This window comes from Mytilus edulis, chromosome 10 (genome assembly GCF_963676685.1).
Source record: "Mytilus edulis chromosome 10, xbMytEdul2.2, whole genome shotgun sequence".
Taxonomy (NCBI): domain Eukaryota; kingdom Metazoa; phylum Mollusca; class Bivalvia; order Mytilida; family Mytilidae; genus Mytilus; species Mytilus edulis.
This window is the reverse complement of record NC_092353.1, coordinates 65775638-65801193: the sequence shown is the minus strand read 5'-3', so window position 1 is coordinate 65801193 and position 25556 is coordinate 65775638. Positions and strand designations below refer to the sequence as shown.

The window sequence follows — 25556 nt, the reverse complement described above, 5'->3', positions numbered from 1 at the left end:
ACGAAATAATGCGCATGCGTGAAGTAATTATGTTCATCAACAAATAGCTGGTTTCCTGTGTTACTACCGAAAATGTGAAATATCTTTACAAAAACACAATGTTTTGATGGAAAACTTACAACTTTGTTTAACATATTATGAAAGAGATATTTTTACGATTATGACGTGGGCAAAAATGATCCCATTTTTTTATTATACAAATGAATCAAACGTACATTGCAGTTTCAACTGATTCGCCCTCCGTCGCACTGGATAATAAATCGATCAAAATGACCAAAAAGACACGTAAATGGGAAGTGTTCCCTGGAAAAAATAAATTCTGCTGTAATGGCAGAATAATGATGGCCAGACAGACTGGAATATTTTATTTTACATGTACTCTTATTGTTGTTACTTGTGGACTCTTCTTCGGATTTGAGTAAGTACATGCATGTTACCATTTTATGACCCTTGCCTTTTGTACAATTGTTTTCAGGTAAAAATAAGCTAAAGGGTTAGAAAAAAAGACCACCAAAAAAACATTTGTCCCTTGTCGAACGGCTAGTTCACATGTTTATGGAAAAGGTTGCATGAGTCACATCTGAATATCAATCCAAAGTAAGGACAGAGATCCAGGAAATTCTAAATAAGACAATGTAAGAAACAAGTCATTCTGGTCATGGAGCCAAGTTGGCCTTGGTCATTTCGGCCATGCAATAAAAGTCAGAATACTTCAACATGTAACAAAAGAAACTAATGAAAATGACAAAGATACATAAATTAACAAAGGACTACTAGCAGTTACTGAATTGCCAGCTCCAGACCTCAATTAAAATGATTGAACATGTTGGAGGATTACATGTTCAAGTAAGTCTTCATCGTATGAATATCAAGCACAGTACCTTTCATTAGGGGTTTAGTATCATACAATGTACCATCATAAGATATATAAAAAAGATGTGGTATGATTGGCAATGCCAATGAGACAACTGTCCACAAGAGACCAAAAAGACATAGACATTAACAACTATGGGTCACTGTACGGCCTTCAACAATGAGCAAAGCCCATACCACATAGTCAGCTATAAAAGGTCCAGATATGACAAAATGTATGACAATGCAAAACAATTCAAACAAGAAAACTAATGGCCTCATTTATATAAAAAAATGAACAAAAAAACAAATATGTAACACATAAACAAACGACAACCACTGAATTACAGACTCCTGACTTGGGACAGGCACATACATGTATTATAATGTGGCGGGGTTAAACATGTTACAGGGATCCCAACCCTCCCTCTAACCTGGGACAGGGGTATAACAGTACAGCATAAGAATGCATGATATGACATGTACATGTATGTGAAGAACATAACTGGTATCATGCCATCAACTGGTTTAAGAATAATGTGTTTATTTCCGATGCAAATACCCTTAGTGAAACAGTATTAAAGCCTAAATATGCCATCTTTAATGACCTGACAACAGTATCATAACATGAATGTGCAGGGATCTGGATGACCTGTATAATAACTATTTAGAAAAACTGGTACAAAAATTTTGGTTTTTGATGCTGCAAAATGATGATTGTGTAGAATTTGCAGTGCTACACAGAGGAGCCAGGCTTGATATTGAATTTGTTACATATAAGTGCAAATGAGTATGACAATCAACATGATCAATGGAAATATTATATATTTTAAAATAGAATTAATAAAATAAAAATAACTATGAACATGATGAAATTATGAATGAAATAATTTTCTTCAGAACACCCTTTTTTTGTCTGGATTAAAGTGCTTCCATGGTTTAGGTTAAATTTTCAGCAAATGAGATCCCTATTGTGTGAAATACAATGTACATGTATATGAAAACCTTATCTCTAATTGGATTTCAAATATTTTGGCCACGAGCATCACTGAAGAGACATGTATTGTCGAAATGCGCATCTGGTGCAGGAAAATTGATACCGTTAATTTTATTGATTAAGAATCTGGGACACCAAATTTAAAAAAACATAATTGTCAGATTTATGTAACATGTGTAACATGTATAAATATATTTGTCAGATACCAATATGAAAACTTGATGTCAGACATGCAATGACATGTATATGTATATATAATTATATTCAATTAAGATTTCTTGGTCTGAAATATCAATTTAACATTATTTACATTATTTGCAGTTGTCCATATTTAGCTGTTCATGTGACTGCCGCAATTCCAGTGGTTGGAGGGGCATTGTTTATCTTTGTCATGGCAACTCTATTCAGAACTAGTTTTAGTGACCCAGGTGTTATCCCAAGAGCCTCACCAGATGAAGCAGCTGATATTGAAAAGAAAATAGGTAATTGTGCATGTTGACTTTTGTTGTACTTGTATTGATTTATTAATGACTGATGGGGTCTCGTCTAACTGTAATAGCTACATGTACATTTATGGTCCGAAATGTAACCATGCAGACTGCAGAGAGGTTGTGTTATTATTTGTATAAAATGTTGAGTAGTTGTGAATGGTTTTAGTACTTTACTCTAGTTAGTCATTTTGGGGGCCTTTTTTAGCTTGATATTTAGTGTGAGCCATATATTCATACAAAAAATTTCAAAATGCAAGATTAAATTGCAATAATAACCTGATAACCCTGTCACATTTGTCTCAATAACCAAAACATGGGCAATAATTTGATTTCCTGAATTTACAGTACTCAAAAATGGCTCATGCCTTTCATATATTTATAGCCATTTCAATGATATGAAATGACCCATTTTATTTCTTATTACCATGCATGCCTGTTTAAGGTGTGTCAATAGATATGTTGGACATGTTGGAGAGATGAACCCACAGAATAAGGTCCAACAAGTCTAGATACTGTCTGAGCTCCTTGAAGATACTGCTGATGAGCAAGGCTCCCAAAACAGTCTTATTTGATGGACAAAAATAAATTTAGCAGACATTAACTGACTGGGCTAAACATGACAAGGGAATCCCATGTGGGTTTGCCATTTGATGCACATGTGATTAAAAAAAAAGTAACCATTTTGACTTTAATTAAAAAACCACACTTTTTACGTCATTAACCAGATTTTTGTGACAAAAATGTCGGTTATTGATTTGGGGATGTACGTCGGGCGGCCGGTCGGGCGGCCGGTCGGCAATCAAATGTTGTCTGTGCATTAACTCATGAACCATTCTACCAAAGCTTTTAAAATTTTAATATGTTGTTACTGACAACTAAATGAAGGTCAAGTTCAATAATGGCGATTTTGACTTTTACCGTTCAGGAGTTATGGTTCTTGAAAGATTAAAAAATGGAGTTTCCAGTCGTGTCCGTGCATTTACTCGATGAACTGTTCTACCAAAGCTTCCCAAATTTTAATATGTTGTTACTGATGACAAAATAGAGGTCAAGTTCAATAATGACAATTTTGACTTTTACCGTTCAGGAGTTATGGTTCTTGAAAGATTGAAAAATGGAGTTTCCAGTCGTGTCCGTGCATTTACACATGAACTGTTCTACCAAAGCTTCCCAAATTTTAATATGTTGTTACTGATGACAAAGTGGAGGTCAAGTTCAATAATGACGATTTTGACTTTTACCGTTCAGGAGTTATGGTTCTTGAAAGATTGAAAATTGAGTTTCCAGTTGTGTCTGTGCATTTATACATGAACTGTTCTACCAAAGCTTCCCAAATTTTAATATGTTGTTACTGATGACAAAATAGAGGTCAAGTTCAATAATGACGATTTTGACTTTTACCGTTCAGGAGTAATGGTTCTTGAAAGATTGTAAAATGGCGTTTCCATTCACGCTGTTGCATTTACTCATGCATGAACCTTTCAATCTAAGCTTTTCAAATTTTAATATGTTTGAAACTTTGTTTACAAATGCCTTAACATGATGAGATGATTTTATGTATGCAAGTCTCATATGAAGAATTACAGATCAAGTCGTTCCATGTTGCTGATTTTTGCTGAAATTATGGGATTGTAAACTTCTTCCCCCTAAGTTTTATTTTATAATCTGTATACATGTATGATGTGTTTAATACATGTGTTTCTCATTCTTAAAACCAGATACATTTGTACATAACATATGTTCTTTCAGAGGTTCCAAATACAACATCACCAGGAACATACAGACCTCCACCAAGAACAAAGGAAGTTATAATTAAAGGACAAGTGGTTAAACTTAAGTACTGTTTTACATGCAAGATATTTCGACCACCTAGAGCATCACACTGTAGTTTTTGTGATAATTGTGTTGGTATGTACACATGTATACAGTTACAGTACCATAATTTATATACAGTTAACACAAGTCATCAAATATTGTCTAGTCAACTGTTAACATAAATTTCCCCATTTTAATCTTTATTTCCAAAATGATTATAAATTTTCCTTTCTTGTGCTTGTTAAGCACCTACTGACGAAGTTGAAGGGGACCTTAGGTTTGCACCATGTCCATTTGTCAGTCCGGCAAATCAGTTTTCTACTCATTTTTCGACAGACTTTTCTTTAATCATGTTAATTCACTCAAATATTCAGTTTCTATACTTTTTTCTTCGTGCTTGAAGATATTGATTTGATAATTGGTATATATAGTGTTATCATGACAAGGTTCAAAGAGACCAACAACACTATGTAAAAAGACTAAAACAAGGGTGAAAAGACAAACAACAGTCTAGAAAACTCAAAACCAAGCAACAAGAACACAATCATAGAAAACTCAAAACCAAGCAACAAGAACACATAGAAAACTCAAAACCAAGCAACAAGAACACATAGAACACTCAAAACCAAGCAACATGAATTATGTTAAATATGTATTCATATATTGTAATAGTTGATTTTTATTTTTATTTTTTAGAGAGATTTGACCACCATTGTCCATGGGTTGGAAATTGTGTTGGGAGAAGAAACTACAGATATTTTTATTTATTTATCCTGTCATTGTCCATTTTGTGCATCTATATATTTGCTTGTGTTTTAACTCATTTGATATTACGTAAGTATTGTAAGAGGAAATTCTTTGTTTAAATCACCTTGACATTGTGCAATTTGTGAGGGAGGGAGATAATTAAATCAAATATATTTTTTTTTTTTTTTTATCAAAACAAATTTATTTTTTTTAAATTACAGTGTGGTCATTTTGGGTAAAGATTGCATGAACTGCATAAACTGTGTAAAAATAGATACAATTACAAAATGTTCAATTAAAAACAAAGAAAGATAACTCCAATTCAAAATACATAATTTGCAAAATGTGATTCAATTCGATGGTTAATTTAAATACTTTCAATGAAGAGTTCCTATGTTTATTATTTTGTTGCACACATAATCACTTACTTGAAGTTTGATATAATCTGCACCTTAAGATAGAAAAAAAGCCAGGAAAATGCACAACTTTTCATAGTGACATAATACTATTTCATTTATAATTTCAGGGTCAAAAGATGACAATTTTCTGCATGCTATGCGTGATTCACCAGCAAGATATCCTTTTAAATATTAAGATTTTCATTAGATATTTCTTCATTATTGAGAATTTTCAGTGGTGTGTATGTGAAAGGCACTAGTATAATCACTGAGCAATGTAATCTGAAATACTAATGATATAGTTTTTTTGTATTTTTATTATTTAGTATAAATACTAATCAGGGGTCACTTCTCATCCCTAAAGACCATTAGCTAGTTATCATAAATAGTCCAGTAATTGGTTTATACAAGAATGTGAGAACAAATTATATAACATGTCATACAGATTCAGATTCATTGGGGTGTATCTTAAAAAACATATACGGAACAAATTGTCCGTATGTTACTCTCTTCCATAAGTTAAACATTGTTAAATAATTTGACCAATTCCTGTAGGTAAAGAACCACTAATTCAGGCCCCGTTGAAAGAACATACAAGAAAGTAGTACATATTTTAAACAAAATAGTTCCTACGCATAGCTGTATCTTTGTCAATAGTGGGAATATTTGGGTAGTTTTTGTATCAAATGAAAGCTTGGGGACATGGGATCACTGTAGAACCCTTGTTGAAAGTTTAACTTAAATGATAAAGAAGTATATGAAATTTTAATAGGAGGCACATTTTGCCTGTTGTTCAGATCAGAAGTTCCTGTTTTTGTACAATCAAACTTCTGGGAACCAGTATGCTCTAATATGCAATTATTAAAGGTATGTTGATTCTTTCAGCACAAGTCAGGATAAGGTACAGTTTTGACATGAAATAACTGCCGCTTTATTTGAACTTAAGACAGAATTTAACATAAAAAGCAATGGGGCTATGAATTAATGATTTTATACCTGTAAATAAGCTAGATTTGCTTATTATGGAGGAAAAAAAATAGATTTAATATCATTATGACTGTGTTTTTTTACATTAAAAGTTGGAAGAAACATATGTTTACATGTCATATGATAAGTAGAGTTGTGTTGCTGGGAAATATGCATATCATGGTGTTTGTATTTCAGAGTGGACATTTTTGTCAGTTTTAATAGTTGGTGATATAGATATTTCTGCTCATATTTCTTACATTATTGACTCTCACCATCATACATTAATGAGTGATTTATCAACCTTAACAATCATACCATTGTTGAAGCGATCATTTGTTTCTTCTCTGTCTGGTCAATCATTGGTCTAGCTGGTTTCCATACCTACCTGGCTTCTTCAGAACAAACAACTAATGAGGACGTGAGTTTATACCTCATTGGATAGTAGGCTTACTATGTGTTGTGTTGTTTTTGTTTTACTTTATATGGAGGCTATTTAAGTTGCTGATTATATATATATATATATATAGGATGTGAGTTTATACCTCATTGGATCGTAGGCTTACTATGTGTTTTGTTGTGTTGTTTTACTTTATATGGAGGCTATTTAAGTTGCTGATTTTATATATGTATATACATGTAGCTTATATGATTTGCTTACTCTTTCTGCTTTATAATGTCATAGATATAGATAAGATGTACAATTTTATAGTAAATCATAGATAAGATGTACAATTTTATAGTAAATCATTTCTTTTTGTTTTCTTATTTTCTTCTGTTATTTTTTTTGAATAATTTTCCATTATGATTTGCATATGCTATGCTTACATCTGACCTAATTGTCCAAGAAGTACATGCCCTATTATAGGTCATCGGATGACAAGGTGCGCATGACTTATTATAGTTCACCAACTCTTAGGTTTTATTGATTCCCGTAGCTAGACCTTTGTCTGAAAGACTCAAAAAATCATTTAGTTATAAAAATTAATTTTGGTGGCGTCTCAGTAAGTGCAGTCCTGAAATCATTGACCAATAGCAAGTGTCTTTCCTCACTGCTGTATACTATGCTCCAAGACATTACATACCAGTTAAAGTTTTATGGATAAATGTATAGTTAATAAACTGATTTATGGATAAACAAGTGTATAAACAAAGCTGAACCTTTATAGTCTTACAGTATAAATTTACATTCCTTAACCAACCATACTGTTGTTGAGGGTATTGTATGTTTCTTTGCTGTGTGGTCTGTCGTTGGTCTTGCTGGTTTTCATACTTATCTGGCATCATCTGAGCAGACGACCAATGAGGATGTGAGTACAGCAGACGTCTTGATGCATGGTGTTATTTTCCATAGTGTCAATGATAATCTATGCCCAATCACTGTTAAATTCACATCTAACTGATATTAATTTTCACATTGGTTTGCTTACTACACATGCATGTCCCTTGACAAGTGTTATTGTGCAGACTGGATATTGAATGTCTGTTAATTGGATAATTATGCTTAATCTTTATTTTTGATACATTTTGTTTTATTTCTTTTGCATGATTATTGTTTTCCTTAACTCTGGACACTGTGATAGAAGCAATTGTATGCTTCTTTTCTGTGTGGTCAGTTATTGGCCTAGCAGGCTTCCACACATATCTAGTTGGTTCTGATCAAACCACAAATGAAGATGTAAGTTTATATTTTATCACATGTCTTAAGGAGGTAGACCGAAGTTAAGCATTTAAGGGAAATAACTCTTAAAATTATCTGTTTGTGTCAACAATTTTCATAAATATATTCTAAGCTTCTAGGTTACATAGATTATTTCTAATCTGTTTCAGGTAAACCGTAAATGCTTAAAATATATTGATGAAACTTGACTTTTTCAAACGCATCACTGATTTAAAGAGTTATCTCCCTGAAATAAGGTCAACACCCTTAAAACACCCATAACTGGCACTTTACTTTAGAATGATAAGTTGAAAATTAGTTTTTGAATGCTTCAATATTCTGATATTCCAAGACCAAAACTTATTAAATTGATTTATTTATAAAGTTCAAATATACATTGCATGCTAAAAACAGTAACGGCAACACATTTTGTGGTTCAATGGTTGGTTTGTGATCTTAACAGGTCAATTTAAGAAAATAGATTTATTAGAACTAAATCTGTTCAACTAATATATTTAAGTTGCTTCAATATTTTATGTTTGTTTTTGCTTTGTATAGCAATAAGTTGTGACAATATACAACCAAGTAGACTTAAATGATGCAAATGATAAATTTATTACAAAGAATTTATAATGTAAGTAAAAAGGAAAACATAAACACGATTTAGGAAAAACATATTTACTCTTGATTTAAAACAAGAGTCCAGTGATTCTATCATCAAACACAAGTATTCCAAATCTTAGCTGTGCACATTATGCATCACTGTGCATCAAAATAAAAGTTTTGTATTATTTACCAGGTTAACACTTAGAGTAGAATACATAACTTTATTATTAAATGTATTAAAGGAAACTTTTATAATTTACATTGGTTAATGATAGAATCATGAAGATTGTTTTCAGCCTGGAAGTAGAAATATCTTCAAATCTATTGCTTTCTCCTTCAGATTAAAGGATCTTATTCAGCAAAAAGGGGCCAAGAAAATTTTAATCCATTTAGTCAAGGATCTATATTGAGAAATTGCTTAGTAGTTTTATGTGGACCAACACCACCTAGGTAAGCTAGATCTGTATTATTTACACATTTACTTGTTACTCTGTGTAAATGGTATACATTTAAGATATGTTATCAAATTCAAAATTGTGCTTTTTTTATAAACCGAATATTTAAAATATGTTAGCATACCATTTTAGCTGTTTTTCTCGTCATTTTGCATCATCTTCATCTGATATTGTTTACAAAAATCTTTGAAACTATGGGCCCAGAATCATCATAAGATTATCTAGTTTAAAAATATCTCTGATGATCCTGCAGTCTGTGCAAAACTGGTTTAGGGTTTGTCGGACCGAAAGAGAAATTTGAACTTTCCTTCTATATATTCATCTAAAAAATCTTAAAAATTCTGTCTGACCAAATGAATTTATTCCTGCATGCTAACCAACATGGCTAATAATAGAACTTAAGGGTAAAATTCTTATTTCTTCTATTATCTTGAAAACAAGGGTATATATTTTCTTAATTACTTACTTTCTGAGTTAAATGACAAATTGTGATTCCTTTTTTGGTGTTTTGGGCAAGATAGAAACTGTAAACAGGAAAAATGATCAACAATATAGATCAACAAAAAGGAGATTTTTGTCATGAATTTTTTTCTAGTCTACAAAGTTGGAGAGTGTCCATTGTTGAAGATGTATGAAGACATGTGTGAAAAACACAGGCTATTAAGAGTCTCTAGTTTAAGTCACTCTGAAACTCAGTCTGTGTGGTTTCCTTCAAGGTTTTCCCTGGGTCAATTAATAATTTTTCCGCCACCTCTTTCGCCAAAACAATATATTTTTCGCCACTTTATTTTTTTTTCACCAAGTAACATAAATATATTTTACGTTTAGAATTTAACGTTTTTTCTCTACCCCCGTTAAATAAGATGATTTTGCCCCATTGTGTGTATGATTAATCTCTCAAACTTATTTTAGAGTCTACATTTTAATGAATAAACACTAAACATTTACTTTAAAACAACAGAATTTTTTTAACTTAGAAGGGAAAAATATTCATTGTATTTTATATTTTAAACAACTTTTCTAAATGAGGGGGCCACTATACTTTTATTAATAAAGAAGATATAAGTCCTGGAATATAACAAAATTAATGGACATGTTTTGATCATATAATACCAATATAGTTCGTAGGGAAAGTTTCTTTAAAGAAAAATACTGATGTGCCCTTTTGTACTAAGAAGTGGTTTTTACAACAAAACAAAGGCTTTTATCACATGAAATTGATCCCTCATTTCATGTGTAGTCATTACATTGAAGGGTTACTCTCATTCGAGCGGTTGTTCCCAACCTTTTTGATAGATTTCTTCATGACGACAGTTTTCTTTTCTTGACCATCGTAAATGAAAAAGTTGAGACGTAAAACTATGCTTGAAACACGTGTGTCGCTCAAACGACTTTAAAATAGTCTCCCTAATCAATTACCTATATTAAAGTCAAAGGATAATTAAAGTTTTAAATCGGAGATTTTTCTTGCTTTTGAACATTTTTCGTCACAACAACAGCTTTCTTTTCTAAACTTATCTTTAAAAGGAGAGGAGACGTCAAAGGTTTGCTTCAAACACCTGCGTCGCAAAGTGGTAAATAAATTTTGTATGTGACATTTAGCGGAAACCATTTAACCATATCATTTTGTCAAACAATTCAATCATCACCTTTATTAATTAGTTCTTTGTTGTCGATAGCTATAAAATGCAATCAGCTGATTATTGATTTTCTGTCCAAATCTTAATTAGGTCAAGGCGAGTTCTGAGTATTGTCTGATAGGGTAGAGTCCGAGATATTCAAAAAAAAAAGTAAATAAACGAGATGGAGGAAAATAAATCGTTATATATATTTTTCTTTCGCAAATGACGAATTTTTATCATCATAATTATTCTTTTTTTGCAAATTGCGAAAATAGCGACCGCCAGTGGAAACCCTGGTCTCCTTGTTATGTGCTCTCCTTGCTCCTTATTCAAGTCGGTCAACATTCACGACTTAAAAAAGAACAAAGAGTAAATATCAACAGATGAAATTGAAGTGGATTAAAAAATAACAGCTCAAATTCTGAACCTTGGTACCAAATTATTATAGGAAACACTAAAAAGAAAAGTTGTAGTGGGTCTTTAGAATACTTGGTTATGTATTTCAAAACAAATACATTGTATTACTTCTTTTGCTTGAATTAGAAAAAACAGATCCAAATTCCAACTGATGCATATTTTTTTCAAATGCAGAAATTTTCTTTTCTCCATCTATTATGCGTTGTATTTGAGTAAATTAAGTTTTACCATAACTGGAAAATAAAGATTACCACCACTCAAGGACAGAATAAAATATTTGAAATTATGCTCTTCAAATATTTCCATTAGTGAATTTAATTACTTTTATTTTGATATCAATCATACTGTATAATCAAATATTGATAACGGTACTACTCTTATCTTACAGTTTGATAGATAGACGAGGTTTTGTAGTCCCAGAATGTAGTCCCATACATGATGGAATGCTGGCATCCTCTGGTAAAGAGTCAAATGCAGTTAAGATCCGACATGAAAACTATGGCTCTACAACTCATTATAAGGTAATGGTTAGTTGGGAGCTTTCTTTAAAGCTTCATTTATCTTGCTACTTGTAAAAGTATCACAGAATTATTGTAACAATTATGGAGTAAATCTGAAATGTGAAAAATATGCACTAAATCGTAAACAAGCTCTGCCAATCATAACAATCATCTATTTCTAATTAGAGGATAATTATGTATTAGTTAGTTACCTGTTATAAAGAAGTGAATAAAGTATTTAAACAATCACCATCTATCTCAGCTTTAAGTCAATGATATTTGGTATGCAATTGTATAAGTTGGTCTTCTGTGGCCCAGTGGTTTATAAAGTTATTTACTCAGTCACTAGCCTGTCAACATGGAGATTGCGAGTTCAAAACCTGCACATGACATGTGTCTTTGTTACCAATCTTAATTGACTCTGAGGTCAAGCTTCCTCTACCAATATGAAACTGATCGCCTGAGGTCAAGCTTCCTCTACCAATAAGAAAAAGATCGCCACGATATAGCCAATTGTACGGAAAGTGGCATAAAAACACGAAAAACTTAATTGCATTTGAGAATTTTATTTGTTAACGTGAGTGTTATTATCACCGCAACCTTGTTAACATTCATTATGAAAGGAAGGTCAACGTTTTTTATCGAAAAATAAACAGCATCTAGATCAACTACCGGACGTCCTCTCCGCCAATCATATCATTGTATTCCCAAATATGCAAATCATGTAAGAATTATGACATTATATTATTATGTTTGTTTGTAGAACTCTAATAATATTGGAACAAATACAGCTGGGGACCCAGTAGTTGTTTCTAATGGCAACCTTCCTGTTACCAAGCATGATATGATAACTTATCAAACTACTGATGGCACAGTAAACAACCATCTACCTACAGTGAACGGTAGGTGTGACTTATAATGTCTATGATTGGTTAGGCATCTTCATTGTTATAATGTCTATGATTGGTTAGGCATTTTCATTGTTATGTCTATGATTGGTTAGGCATCTTCATTGTTATAATGTCTATGATTGGTTAGCCATCTTCATTGTTATGTCTATGATTGGTTAGCCATCTTCATTGTTATGTCTATGATTGGTTAGCCATCTTCATTGTTATGTTTATGATTGGTTAGGCATCTTCATTGTTATCTACATGTATAGTTGGTATTTTGACTTGGATATATCACTTATCATGGGTTTTGTACACACAAACAATTGATGATGATTGGTCTACAGTTAGATGTCTCCTTAAGCTATAAATGCTCTACCTTTTTGTAAATGCAGTGATGTTGATATTAACAGTTAAAACACATCTTATTTGTATTGATAATTTGAAACATACTTAAATTATTTTTTCATTTTTTGAATGTACACTGATTAAAACTATAAATGTACTAAAGTAGAATTTTGCTGAAGAATATTGATATTTTATATCACCAAAATGAGCTATACCAAAGACATGTCATATCATTAAGAAAAGTTCCTACCTGCATTAAGAATGTTAGATTTTCGTGTAGTTAAAAACAACTTGCATGAAAGTATTGTTCCCTGTTTTTGTTTTTGTGTCTCTGCATCTGTATATTTCAACTTCTTCGTCACAATGAAATTTGTTCATGCAAGAAAGAAAGGCCTAAAAAATTTTAACTGATTTTTTTTTAAATTGGCTTTAATTTTTGCTGTAAACCATTAATTCATTTTAAAATTAAACAAAATTTATTTTAAGAGCAGCATAAGTAGGATATGTGTTAGTTCAAATAATTATGACGTCTTGAAAGGCTATTATATTTTTTTTTCTTTGACGCCTTACATCGGAGGAAGGTGTAAAAAGCAAAAAAATAAAATAGCCTTCCAAGACGTCATAATTATTTGGACATATGTGTTTGTCTGACGTTCAGATATATCTGTTGTGTTGATGTATAAACCATGTTAGAAAGAATTATGTTAGTCCATATATTTGTGCTAATACCTAACTTACGTCTGGAAAAATAAAAATCAAAATAGTGATCTTAAGATTGAAAAATCTAGAGCTATAAGACTTCTTCAAATATCACTTAAATTATTAAGAAATATGTCACTTTTAACTTTTTCATTGGGCTTTCAATAAAATCAGGAGGGAAAAAATCGTTGTGGAATATGACATTGACTCAGTTAAACTACCCAGGTAAGTTAGGCATGTCGTAAAGCATGGGGTTTAATTAGTTTTTTTTATGTTTTGCTTATCATCAAAATATTTTTGTTTTTTATTATATTAGAAAACATGAAAGGCTTATTATGTTTTATGGACCAGTTATTAAGCCATTTATGTGGGAAATAGCTATCATAGATGTTAGTATCTTCCTTATTATTATAATTCTGAAGTAAATTTCAGAAATGTGCACCAAGATAGAGGAAGAGCATTTACTGTTATTCTTGACTGTCTCCTTTGGTTAAATCTACATTATACCACACCTTAAAACCAATATACATATATGGTATTTCAATGATATACCATGAGGTTAATACTAATAGACAGTTTGTTTTCATGATTTTCACTATTACATGATTTTTTGCTAGGGTGAATTTGGTCAAGTTAATTTCCATGATATTCGTTTTGGTTTACTGTGATATTTTACCTTTTTTTTTTAAATCATCTATATGATGATATGTGTGAAAATCAACATATTTCTCAAGTCTTTGTCTGACAATATCAATATTTATCATTGATGGTCAAGGAACTTGAGTTTTGGACTTTATTTTGCTAGCATGTTTTGTTGAATGGTTTGTTGAATACTGTTTCTACAGTACCTACAAATTTTACTTCTTATTTAAAAAAATGTGTCCTGCTCACAGTAAAAACTAAAAAGGGCAGGATTTACAGAAATTAATGGGAGTTTTTATTTTTCAATATAATATTTCTTTTAAGTTTGTAATTATTTGATGTCATTATTTTATTCTTTTTCCTTTTAAGTTAAGAAAAAAGCATTTATAATTTATAAATTTTATAAAAACAGGTGAGACATATCTCTGTTTCAACAATTTATTTTTATTTTAAATTAACTTTAGTTTTTGTTCAATTGTCCAGAAAAATCACCTGTAAACTTAACAACATCTTAATGTCATGGGGTAAAAATTCATTTGCAATTCATTCTTAAAATATATTTTACCGATTCAAGTAATGAAAGTTGTAACCCTCAAAATAATGTATAATTAGTTGGATATTGATATTGTATCATTTGAATAAGTACTGTAAATTCAGAAACTATTGCGTGCATTTATTATTGCGATTTTGTCATTTTAAACTTAAATGCGATTTTGAAAAAAATCCTTCTTAATTCAGATTAAATATTACAAAATGCAAGTTTTAATTATTGCGTTTACAACTCTGTAGAATTATTCGCAATAATAAAAACCTCGCAATAATTTCAGGGGTCAGTTAAAGCATAAGAAATGTCTTTTAATGTTCCTCCTGATTTTCTATGAATGTAAATATTATTTGATGCTATTTTTTATCATTTTTGTCGAGCCTGCAACTTTTGTTGCAGAAAGCTCGACATAGGGATAGTGATCCGGCGGCAGCGGCAGTGTTAGCTCACTTCTTAAAAGCTTTATATCTTAGAAGGTGGAAGACCTGGATGCTTCATACTTTGTATATAGATGCCTCATGTTATGAAGTTTCCGACAGTCACATGTCCAATGACCTTGACCTCATTTTCATGGTTCAGTGTCCACTTGAAAAAAAAGTTCAGATTTTTTGTAATGTTGAATTCTCTCTTATTATAAGTAATAGGATAACTATATTTGATATGTGCGTACCTTGCAAGGTCCTCATGTCTGTCAGACAGTTTTCACTTGACCTCGACCTAATTCCATGGATCAGTGAACAAGGTTAAGTTTTGATGGTCAAGTCCATATCTCAGATACTATAAGCCAGTGTTCTCCCCAGGCCGTTTTAGCGTCGCGGTACCGCGACGCTATATTTTTTTACCGTGACGCTATAATAATATCCGCGACGCTATAATTATTTTCAGGATGTTACTTTTCTCGTTTCTTGGCAAAGCCATGTCCTAAATTGTGAACTTTCATCTAATTACCGCTTATGATCATAAAAAAATATATCACCGTTAATTGTAATCCCTTCAAGTCGGACAATAGAGGCTGTAATATTGTAACTTTCATTCATTCATAAATATCTATACAGTTCAGAGTTCACGCACGTGTTGTGTTGATGGACATAGCAGATACGGTCGCATCGTATTGCTTTATGTATTTGTGTTGATTACTTAGCTCTAGCATTATATTAAAGTATGTTAATCAGTACACATGGCTTGTCTCTTAGTTAATATATATAGGCTACAAACGTTACAGAGGCAATCTAAAGTGATTACATAGGTGTTAATTGCCCTATGGGTGATAACTGGTTGAATACTAATACCCCAAGCTGTCACTTGTGACATGATTATAACCACGTGGTATGCAATCGACAAGGAGAAAATGTAATCAGAAAATCATAAAATAAATCAAAATATATGTTTGCAAAATGAAAATCCAAATTAACAAACATTTTTTTCTCTTTAAAAAAGAGATTGAGTCTTATCTTTTTATGACTTTCAAAATATTAGTATTACTTTCTTTCTCTTCCTATTTAATACTAGCAAGGATACAAATCCTTGATACTAGTTGTACATGTAAATCGAGAGTGAAAATTTTGATTTTAAATTATATAAGTTTTGAACTTTCTTTAGAAAGTGATCATGATTGGCTTTAGTTTATGTTTCATCCATTTAATGCATTAAAAACGCCATATTTATTCCCAATCTCTTGTCAAACATTGTTTTATTTTCGTATTTTTCATTGCTTTCGGCGGCCATTTAATATTTTAGTGTAAACTACGGATCAGAATCGGACCAGATATGACAAAAATCCGCATTTTACGACAATAATTACATATCCACAAATGGCACAGTAGACAGAAAACAATACCTAAAGAGAAAACTAAGCATTAACAGACTATTTATTAGATAACTTTGTGAAAAAAATATATATCATTTTGATAAAAAGAAACAACTGGGACCATGAACCAATATATTTGATAGACATGATAAAGAAAGTTTTTTTAATTTAAATTTTATTGCTATATGATACTTTCTCTTTCCTTTTTTTATTACAAGAACCAGTGTTTTTTTCCTACACATTTAGTGCAATTGTATCTATTCACATATATTTTTATTTGGCCCAAGAGGAAAAAATAATTCTGGAACTATAAATGAATATAGAAAACATAAACTGAAAATACTGTTATCATGGTTTTAGTTTAATTGTATTCTCAATTATGAATTCAACAATATATACAAAGAATAGGGTGGAATAGAATATTTTATTCACCAAAAAAGGACCTTTTGCATACACACAATATAATACATTTTGTAATAAACAATAACGTATATAACAAAGGAAATTGAGCATTACCACGACACGACAAATTACATTGAAAAAAATACAATTTATTTTTTTACGCCAAATGTGATGCTATCCAAAATTTCTGGGGAGAACACTGTATAAGCAATAGAGCTAGTATGTTCGGTGTATGGAACGACTGTAAGGTGTACATGTCCAACTGGCAGGTGTCATCTGACCTTGACCTCATTTTCATGGTTCAGTGGTTATAGTTAAATTTTTGTGTTTTGGTCTGTTTTTCTCATACTATATGCAATAGGTCTACTATATTTGTTGTATAGAATGATTGTAAAGTGTACATGTCTAGTGGGCAGATGTCATGTGACCTTGACCTCATTTTCATGGTTCAGTGGTCAAAGTTAAGTTTTTGAGTTTTGGTCTTTTTATCTAATTCTATATGCCATAGGTCAACTATATTTGGTGAATGGAAATATTTTATGATCTTTATGTCAGTCGCGCAGGTTTTATTTGACCGTGACCTCATTTTCACGGTTCATTGCACAGTGTTAAGTTTTTGTGTTTTGGTCTATTTTTCTTAAACTATAAGTAATAGGTCAACTATATATGTTGTAGAGAAGCATTGTTAGCTGTACATGTCTGCCTGGCATGATTCATCTGACCTTGACCTCATTTTCAAGGTTCATTGGTCTATGTTTAGTTATCTTGGTTAATGTTCTGTTTGTGTGATAGTTGTAATAAAGGTTAGCTTTATACAAGTTTACTCTTAGGACTATCAACATAATATCAATGATTAGTAAAGAAGGCGAGACATTTCAGCGTGTGCACTCTTGTTTTATGTTTTGACTGTGATACAGTTTAACAAATCCTATGTTGTTTGTCTGTTGCTATACTATTGACTTTATAAATATGTCAGTTTTGTTGGAGACATAAAACATATGATTATTTGATGTTGATTTACATTTTTAACCTTTTATTAACGTCCTCAGTCTGTTTTACTTAATTTCTGTGTGCATTGTGTAATGAAGTTATAATGAGATGTATTTCAGTTTAAAATGCATAATTTACTAGATGTCATTCAAAACTTCTCTATTATATATATTTTCTGTCTTAGCAAATATGAAATGATCATCTTCTTATGCAACCCTCTTGCTATGATATATTTATCTATGGATACAGTTGATTTTTATGTCTCACCTATGTCTGCTAATCAAGGAATGCTGTGTAAACTAATTGTAAAGATATTTTTATTTCCTAGATCCTTCAAACATCGTGTATAGATGCCTTATTTTACCAAGGTCCTATCATATGTCTATTTTTGATGACCTCATTTCATTGATCAGCGCCTGCTTAAAGCAACAATATAGTTTTTATCATGTGAATCTCTCTCACATATAATAAGTAATCGGATAATATATATTTGTTATTCATGATCCTTGCAAGTCTACAGGTTTGTCTTACAGGGTTTATATGATCTTCATAGATAAGTGATCAAGGTTAAAGTTATATGATCTTTTTTATGTAGATACTATAAGCAGTACACAAAATTTATTTAGAATAGATGACATGTCAGACTGGCTAATTTCAATTAACCTTGATCTCATTTTCATGATTCATTTTTGTCGAGCCTGCAACTTTTGTTGCAGAAAGCCCGACATAGGGATAGTGATCCGGCGACGGCTACGGTGGCGGCGTTAGCTCACTTCTTAAAAGCTTTATATTTTAGAAGGTGGAAGACCTGGATGCTTCATACTTTGTATATAGATGCCTCATGTTACGAAGTTTCCCTCAGTCACATGTCCAATGTCCTTGACCTCATTTTCATGGTTCAGTGACCACTTGAAAAAAAAGTTCAAATTTTTTGTAATGTTGAATTCTCTCTTATTATAAGTAATAGGATAACTATATTTGATATGTGCGTACCTTGCAAGGTCCTCATGTCTGTCAGACAGTTTTCACTTGACCTCGACCTCATTTCATGGATCAGTGAACAAGGTTAAGTTTTAGTGGTCAAGTCCATATCTCAGATACTATAAGCAATAGGGCTAGTATATTCGGTGTATGGAAGGACTGTAAGGTGTACATGTCCAACTGGCAGGTGTCATCTGACCTTGACATCATTTTCATGGTTCAAGTTAAATTTTTGTGTTTTGGTCTGTTTTTCTCATACCATATGCAATAGGTCTACTATATTTGTTGTATGGAATGATTGTTAAGTGTACATGTCTAGCGTGCAGATGTCATGTGTCCTTGACCTCATTTTCATGGTTGAGTGGTCAAAGTTAAGTTTTTTAGTTTTGGTCTTTTTATCTAATGCTATATGCCATAGGTCAACTATATTTGGTGTATGGTAATATTTTATGATCTTTATGTCAGTCGAGCAGGTTTTATTTAACCGTGACCTCATTTTCACTGTTCATTGCACAGTGTTAAGTTTTTGTGTTTTGGTCTATTTTTCTTAAACTATAAGTTATGTGTCAACTATATATGTTGTATAGAAGCATTGTTAGCTGTACCTGTCTGCCTGGAATGGTTAATCTGACCTGGACCTCTTTTTCAAGGTTCGTTGGTCTTTGTTTAGTTATCTTGGTTAATGTTAAGTTTATGTGACTGTTGTAATAAAGCTTAGCTTTATACTTAGGTTTATCAATATAATATCAATGATTAGTATAGAAGGCGAGACATTTCAGCGTGTGCACTCTTGTTAGAAGTAAAGTTTTGTGTCTTTGATGTGATATTCAGATAATTTATTAAAGTAATAGATCACCTATGTTTGGTTTATAGAATGATTGTACACATCTGTATGGCAAGGTTCAATTGTCTTTGACATGATTTTCATGGTTCATTGTTTAGGAAATACTTTTGTAGATATTGTAGATTCATTAATATTTGTTGGATATTTAGTGTATTTCGTCAGTAAAGTTGAACCACGAAATTAAATGTTCAATGAATGACATATTTTCATAAGGCTTGTATACAGACTTTGGCAAAACCACGAAATTAAATATCCACGAACATGTAAGTTTTCCTTCATCCATGAAAATTGGTACCAACGAAAATAAATGACTCCATAGTAGGTCTGTTACTTGGATTCTATAAGTACCCTGTAATATGTTAACTTAATTTGGAATAAGGAATGATAGTATCGTGTACATGTCTGTTTGGGAAGGTTCCTTTGACCCCATTTTCAGGGTTCATTTGTGAATGTTAAGTTTCATAGCTTGTTCTGTTTTTATAACAAAAATGCATTGAATGATTGTAAGATATTCGTGTCCCTCTGGCAGTTATCATCTTACCTTGATTTCATTAACTTGGATCGTTAAATCAATCATGATAAGTAAAACAGTTGATAAATTTAAGTGTTTGGACCTAGGTCATTTGATGCAGCTTTAGAACTTTACTTTTTATGTTGACTGGGAAAAGTAAAAGTGTGTTTAGTGAGCCCAATACAACATGTACAATGCTAGGTAGTCCCATGTTAGTTCTTTCAACAAGATAAGGTGACTGTTTAATATCAAACCAAGAAAATAGGCTTGTTAAAACTTTAAGAGTTTTCTTGATTTATTATGCATATATACATCATGATTTTCTCTTAGTAATTAAGTTGCATGATAATTTAAGAGGGTGTTTAAATTCCTTCCAGCTTCTCTCCCCAGCCAATAAAGCTTGGGTTATGGAGAAGGTGAGTTTCTTGCTGTTTTGTTAAAGCAAGGAGAATCAATTTCTGAGCACACAGAGAATAAGATTTAAAAAATACAATCAGTTTTAGGATATTGGTGATAAAAAACGGAATAATCCTTGTACCATAATTAAGAGTTGATAAAGCTTGAAAAATATAACATGTCTCTGTAATTTCTACATGTATACTAAGATGGATCAAAATGAACAGACTAAAACAGTTTAAATTTTTTATGTTTTGATATTTTAAGATATTTTTCATTTATTTAGTACCCAACCTAGGGGCACTATGTTTTTCCTGGTCTGTGCATCTGTTTTTTTCGTCTGTACGTCTGTTTGTCCCTCTTTCCCTATGATATGATATGATCTTTTTAATTCTAATGCTAAATAAGAGTTTTAACCCCAATTTCATGGTCCAATGAACATAGAAAATGATAGTGCATGCTTCATGTTAAAGGTTTTGGTTAATTTAGTTTTTGATAAAGTGGAGTCCAATTGACTTGACACTTAGTAAACATCTTTCTAATTTTAATGCCAAATAAGAGTTGAGACCCTATTTTCAGGGTCCACTCAACATAGAAGATGATAGTGTGATTCGGGTATCTGTGTACTTTGGACCCATTCTTGTTTCACTTTAATAAGAAGCTGTTGGTTTTTTCACTGTAGAAAGTTGAAATTTGTATGTTTATATGAATATAATTAATTACAGGGTTTTAAAAAAAACAAGAACTTGATTCTCCTTCAATTAATTATCAGCTTTTTTTGTGTAAAATAACTTTAGAAAAACACTTTGTTTCAGCTTGATTATTGTATAGTAAGTTTTTTGGTTTATAGTAGATGATGCTTTTATTATTTCTTTATTTTCGTGCTCTTTATTCTGCTAGTTTTTTGCATGGTAAAATCTCTTCTTCACAAGAATACAGTTCAGTAACTTTTATCCATATGTCTCAACAGAATGATTTCAATTGGGTGCAGTCACTTTTAGCATTCTGGTGTTGTCTCTTTGTGTATTGAAACATTGCTGAATGTTTGTGTTTTCGTTCTCTGACTTTTGTTTGGCCACAACCAAATTTTATGAAACTTAAACACAGTGCTTATTACCACAAAACTTTTTTTAGAGTTTGGATGGCGTCACTTTTACCTTTTATGCTCAGTTATAAAGGGAAAAATTGGAGAATTTCAAGTTTCCATTCTTTATATATAACTTTAGTTGGCCTGAACCATTTGTTATGAAACTTTTATACAATGTGTATTACCATAAAACACAGATTAAGTTTGAATTTTGGTGGCACCCCTTTTACAGTTCTTTAGGTATGCCCCTTAATAACATTATTTGCAAGCTAGAGCATCATATGTGTCTTATGTACAAATTTACCATTTAGAAAAGTCATTTTGTTTTCCCATCTGTTAAGAAATCCTTGTCCTTACTATGATGACAAATATCACAAAAAATCATTTAAATGAAATGTTGCTACATTCATTGTCTATGAAATGCATAATGTTGTTGCTAGCATTTTTGTTGAAGCTATAAAACTGTAGTTTATTATTTTCACATCCTATGTCTTTAATATAGAGTGTTGTATTGGAAATCCTAGCACAGAAATTTTACAGGGTGTAGAAATTCAGATTTACTATTAATGAGTAGTTATGTATCTGAAACAGAGTTTCCTGGAAGGAAGGAAGATCTAACTTCACACAGTTACAAATTTATATTATTTATTTATGTTTCTCTACGTGTAGTATATTAATAGTTATATAAACCTTTGTATGGTTTATGTTCACATAAATCATATTGATGTTTTTGTTGTGATAGCAAATAGGTACAAGTGTTGTAAAGCAATGTACTTTGAGTTTAATCTTCATTTATTTTATATTTTATGTCACTTGATTTTGACATCTTATATGAAGAAATTAGAAGAATTATTTGTATATAAAAGTTTGCACCTGCTTTATTTGATTGTAATAATACACCAGTTCTAGTCACATTTCTCTCGGCTCTATTGGTATGTTATATCATCTGTAAAGAGTACCATATCTCTGCATGTACATTACACAAGGACAATTAAACACAATTTGTTAATGTTTTCTAAATTTTAAAATCTTCTCAAATGAATCTAGTATAAATTCTGTATTTTATTTTCTTGTACGTCAAGAAACATAGCCACTATAGCTAAATAAGCATTTATTTGCTTTTTAGCTTACCTGACCTGAAAGGTTTTTGCTTTATATCTTTGAAACCAAGACATTTAGGGCAAATCTTTCAAGATTTTAATGTCCATCAGAATAAGATATATCCCCTCACAAATTTTCAGTTGAATCGGACAACCTGTTGTTGGGTTGCTGCGGTTATTTTAAGAAAATTTTGCAGTTTTTGGTTATTATCTTGAATACTATTATAGATAGAGATAAACTGTAAACAGCAATAATGTTCAGCAAAGTAAGATCTACAAATAAGTCAGCATGATCAAAATTGTTAGAGGACCCCCTAAGGAGTTATTGCCCTTTAGAGTCAATATTAAACAACTTTTCCTCATTTTTGTAACTTGTATAAAAATCTTTTCTAAAACTACTTGGCCAAATTTAACCAAACTTGGCCACAATCATAATACTAGGGTATCTATTTTAAAAAAGAGTGTCTAATGACCCCGCCTACCAACAAAGATGGCAGACATCAGTAAACACATTAACAGGTGAGCGACACAGGCTCTTGAGAGCCTCTAGTTAAGAAAATATGAAAGATACAAAGATCATTTTTAAGCCACTTATTAAATATATTTAGATAAATCAAAAATAATCATTGATGAAAGATTTAAGCAAAAAATAACAGGTGAGCAAGTCAGGCTCTTGTGAGCTCTTGTAGTTTTATTCTTCTGTACTTATCACAAATTAAACATTAATTTACTCTTAAATTAAATGAAGGGGACACCATTTGGCCACCACTCAACAATTGAAAACTATTGCAATGTCCTAAAAAATATACATATGTAACAGACAATTGCCCAACAAAATTTCACAGAAAACCAAGGAATGAGAAACTTAAACCTCACTAAAAGCTGGGCTTAAACTGCACAATGATCCAGTAAAGCTGGGCTTGAACTTGTGTATACTAGAGGCACATCAATCCAGTAAAGCTGCGCTCAAACTTGTGTATTCTAGAGGCACATCAATCCAGTAAAGCTTGGCTTATACTTGTGTATTCTAGAGGCACATCAATCCAGTAAAGCTGGGCTTAAATTTGTGTATTTCTAGAGGCACATCAATCCAGTAAAGCTGGGCTTAAATTTGTGTACCGGTATTTCTAGAGGCGCATCAATTCAATTATCTATAAACATGATAAATGAATCATTCAACCATTCTCTGTTTAGTTTCAGTCATATAAAATTTTGTCTAGTAAGGACATTATACATAGATTTTAAATCGTTTATCATTATATTTAATAAAAATTTATAATTGTCTTTAAATACTTGTTGTTTTAGATCAACCACCAGTTGTTTTCCATGACACTCCACTAGTCAACTTTCCATTAGCAGAAGCTGAAGTTGGACCATACATGAGGGACAATACAAATGCTGTTTCTCGTGGATGTAGTACAGAACTGTCACCATTATAGTACTTATTCAAAACCAACTGTCCTATTTTTATTACTGTAAATGCATAGAAGAAGAAGTTCCATTTTAAACACTGCGTTATTAAGTCATTTATATTTCATGTTTTCTTTTCATACATAATATTGTTTGTACTTTATCACTTAGAGTCTTTATCTTAATGTTGTTAGCTACTAAAATGGACCTCTTAAACTATTTCCCTGCAATATGTTAGTTTATTTTTTTTTCAATTTTAGTATATCATCAATATATTTAGGCCATTTGAGTTGTCAGAAATATTTATTCCACCATCATGAAATATATTATCTGTGTTTTTTTCGAATCAAAACTTATTGTGTTACATAGTTTCTAGCTTTTATATGATTTAAAATTGTGCTTTATTTGCTCAGATTAATGGCGAAAATTACTTTGGTCAGGTCAATTTTTCTTCTTCACAAATTATAAGACATTTATTTTTGGAAAAAATAGGTTCACAAATAGGTTAATGAAGCATATTTCTTTTAGAAGATTTTTTTTTTTAATTATGAATTTTTTACCTGTTTAGTTTGTTTTTGTTTATTTATTAAATTTAAATAGTCCCTAATTTGTTTGTCAATCTTTATTAGTGTAATCATCAGCAGAATAATAAACAAAATGAGGCAGTATGGTGACCTGTTAGTTGCTTACTTCTACATCATTTGGTCTATGGTCATTTTTAAGGTGGTACCCAACACTTTCACTAAAATTAATTTGGCTCGTTTAATTTTCATATAATTTTGACAAAGTATTTACTTTGACCCTTAAACAAAAATATAAAAATTTCAAAAATTTTGAACTAACCGTTTTGTCAGAAAAACTACACTGGTTATATAGCAGTTTGACAAACACCAATTCTGATCATTGAGAAGCTTAATATTCCATTTACAACACAACGTAATCAAAACGTTTAGCTGACTTTACAGAGTTATCTCCCTGTAGTGTTAGGTACCACCTTAAAGTAGTCATAGAGAGGAAGATTAAATTATTAGCAGTCATTAGCAGAACTTATAGAAAATAATGCATCCAAATATTGCCCTATCAGCATTTTCAAATTGTGTAAAGTGACAACTTTTATAAAAAGGAATGGTCAATTACATAAAATTGACTGTTCATGGGATGGCCAGACGTGTTAGTTTTGTGATCTTATTCAAAAATAAGTTGCTTGATTTGTAGACATTGAAAATACACATGATAGAATTACAATGATTGATTGTTTCTGTTTAACACCCCTATCAGCACTTTCTTTTGGATTTATAGTAGTTGTCAGTATATAACTGTGGAGTAACTAGATTGCATGTAGAATTAAAATGAAGTGACCAAAGTGATTTTGTACCAAG

At 31.4% G+C, this 25556-nt stretch overlaps 1 protein-coding gene across 8 annotated transcripts; it reads left to right on the top strand.

The window, feature by feature from the left end:
- The first annotated feature begins 18 nt into the window (after nucleotides 1–18).
- On the top strand, nucleotides 19–24781 carry LOC139492260 (palmitoyltransferase ZDHHC14-like). Of its 8 annotated transcripts, XM_071280473.1 has the most exons (12): nucleotides 19–418; nucleotides 2171–2331; nucleotides 4090–4248; nucleotides 4852–4989; nucleotides 5429–5477; nucleotides 7842–7944; nucleotides 8873–8982; nucleotides 11415–11547; nucleotides 12290–12428; nucleotides 13638–13688; nucleotides 20562–20600; nucleotides 24073–24211. In XM_071280473.1, exons 1-11 carry the CDS (start codon nucleotides 201–203, stop codon nucleotides 20579–20581), a joined length of 1281 nt encoding a protein of 426 aa, XP_071136574.1. In that variant the 5' UTR covers nucleotides 19–200; the 3' UTR covers nucleotides 20582–20600; nucleotides 24073–24211. The 8 variants fall into 8 exon arrangements, with proteins under 8 accessions (XP_071136574.1, XP_071136569.1, XP_071136571.1 ...); XM_071280468.1 differs by lacking the exon at nucleotides 20562–20600 and having other exon boundaries at nucleotides 24073–24781; XM_071280470.1 differs by lacking the exons at nucleotides 7842–7944; nucleotides 20562–20600 and adding an exon at nucleotides 7474–7576 and having other exon boundaries at nucleotides 24073–24781.
- Nucleotides 24782–25556: the final 775 nt, after the last annotated feature.

What these genes read in the sequence shown, in the direction of transcription:
- LOC139492260 (XM_071280468.1), top strand. Translation starts at nt 201, where the DNA reads ATGAATCAAACGTACATTGCAGTTTCAACTGATTCGCCCTCCGTCGCA. An exon ending in TTTTTGTGATAATTGTGTTG is followed by an intron (nt 4,249 to 4,851) that starts GTATGTACACAT and finishes TTTATTTTTTAG; the next exon opens with AGAGATTTGACCACCATTGT. An exon ending in GACTCAGTTAAACTACCCAG is followed by an intron (nt 13,689 to 24,072) that starts GTAAGTTAGGCA and finishes TTGTTGTTTTAG; the next exon opens with ATCAACCACCAGTTGTTTTC.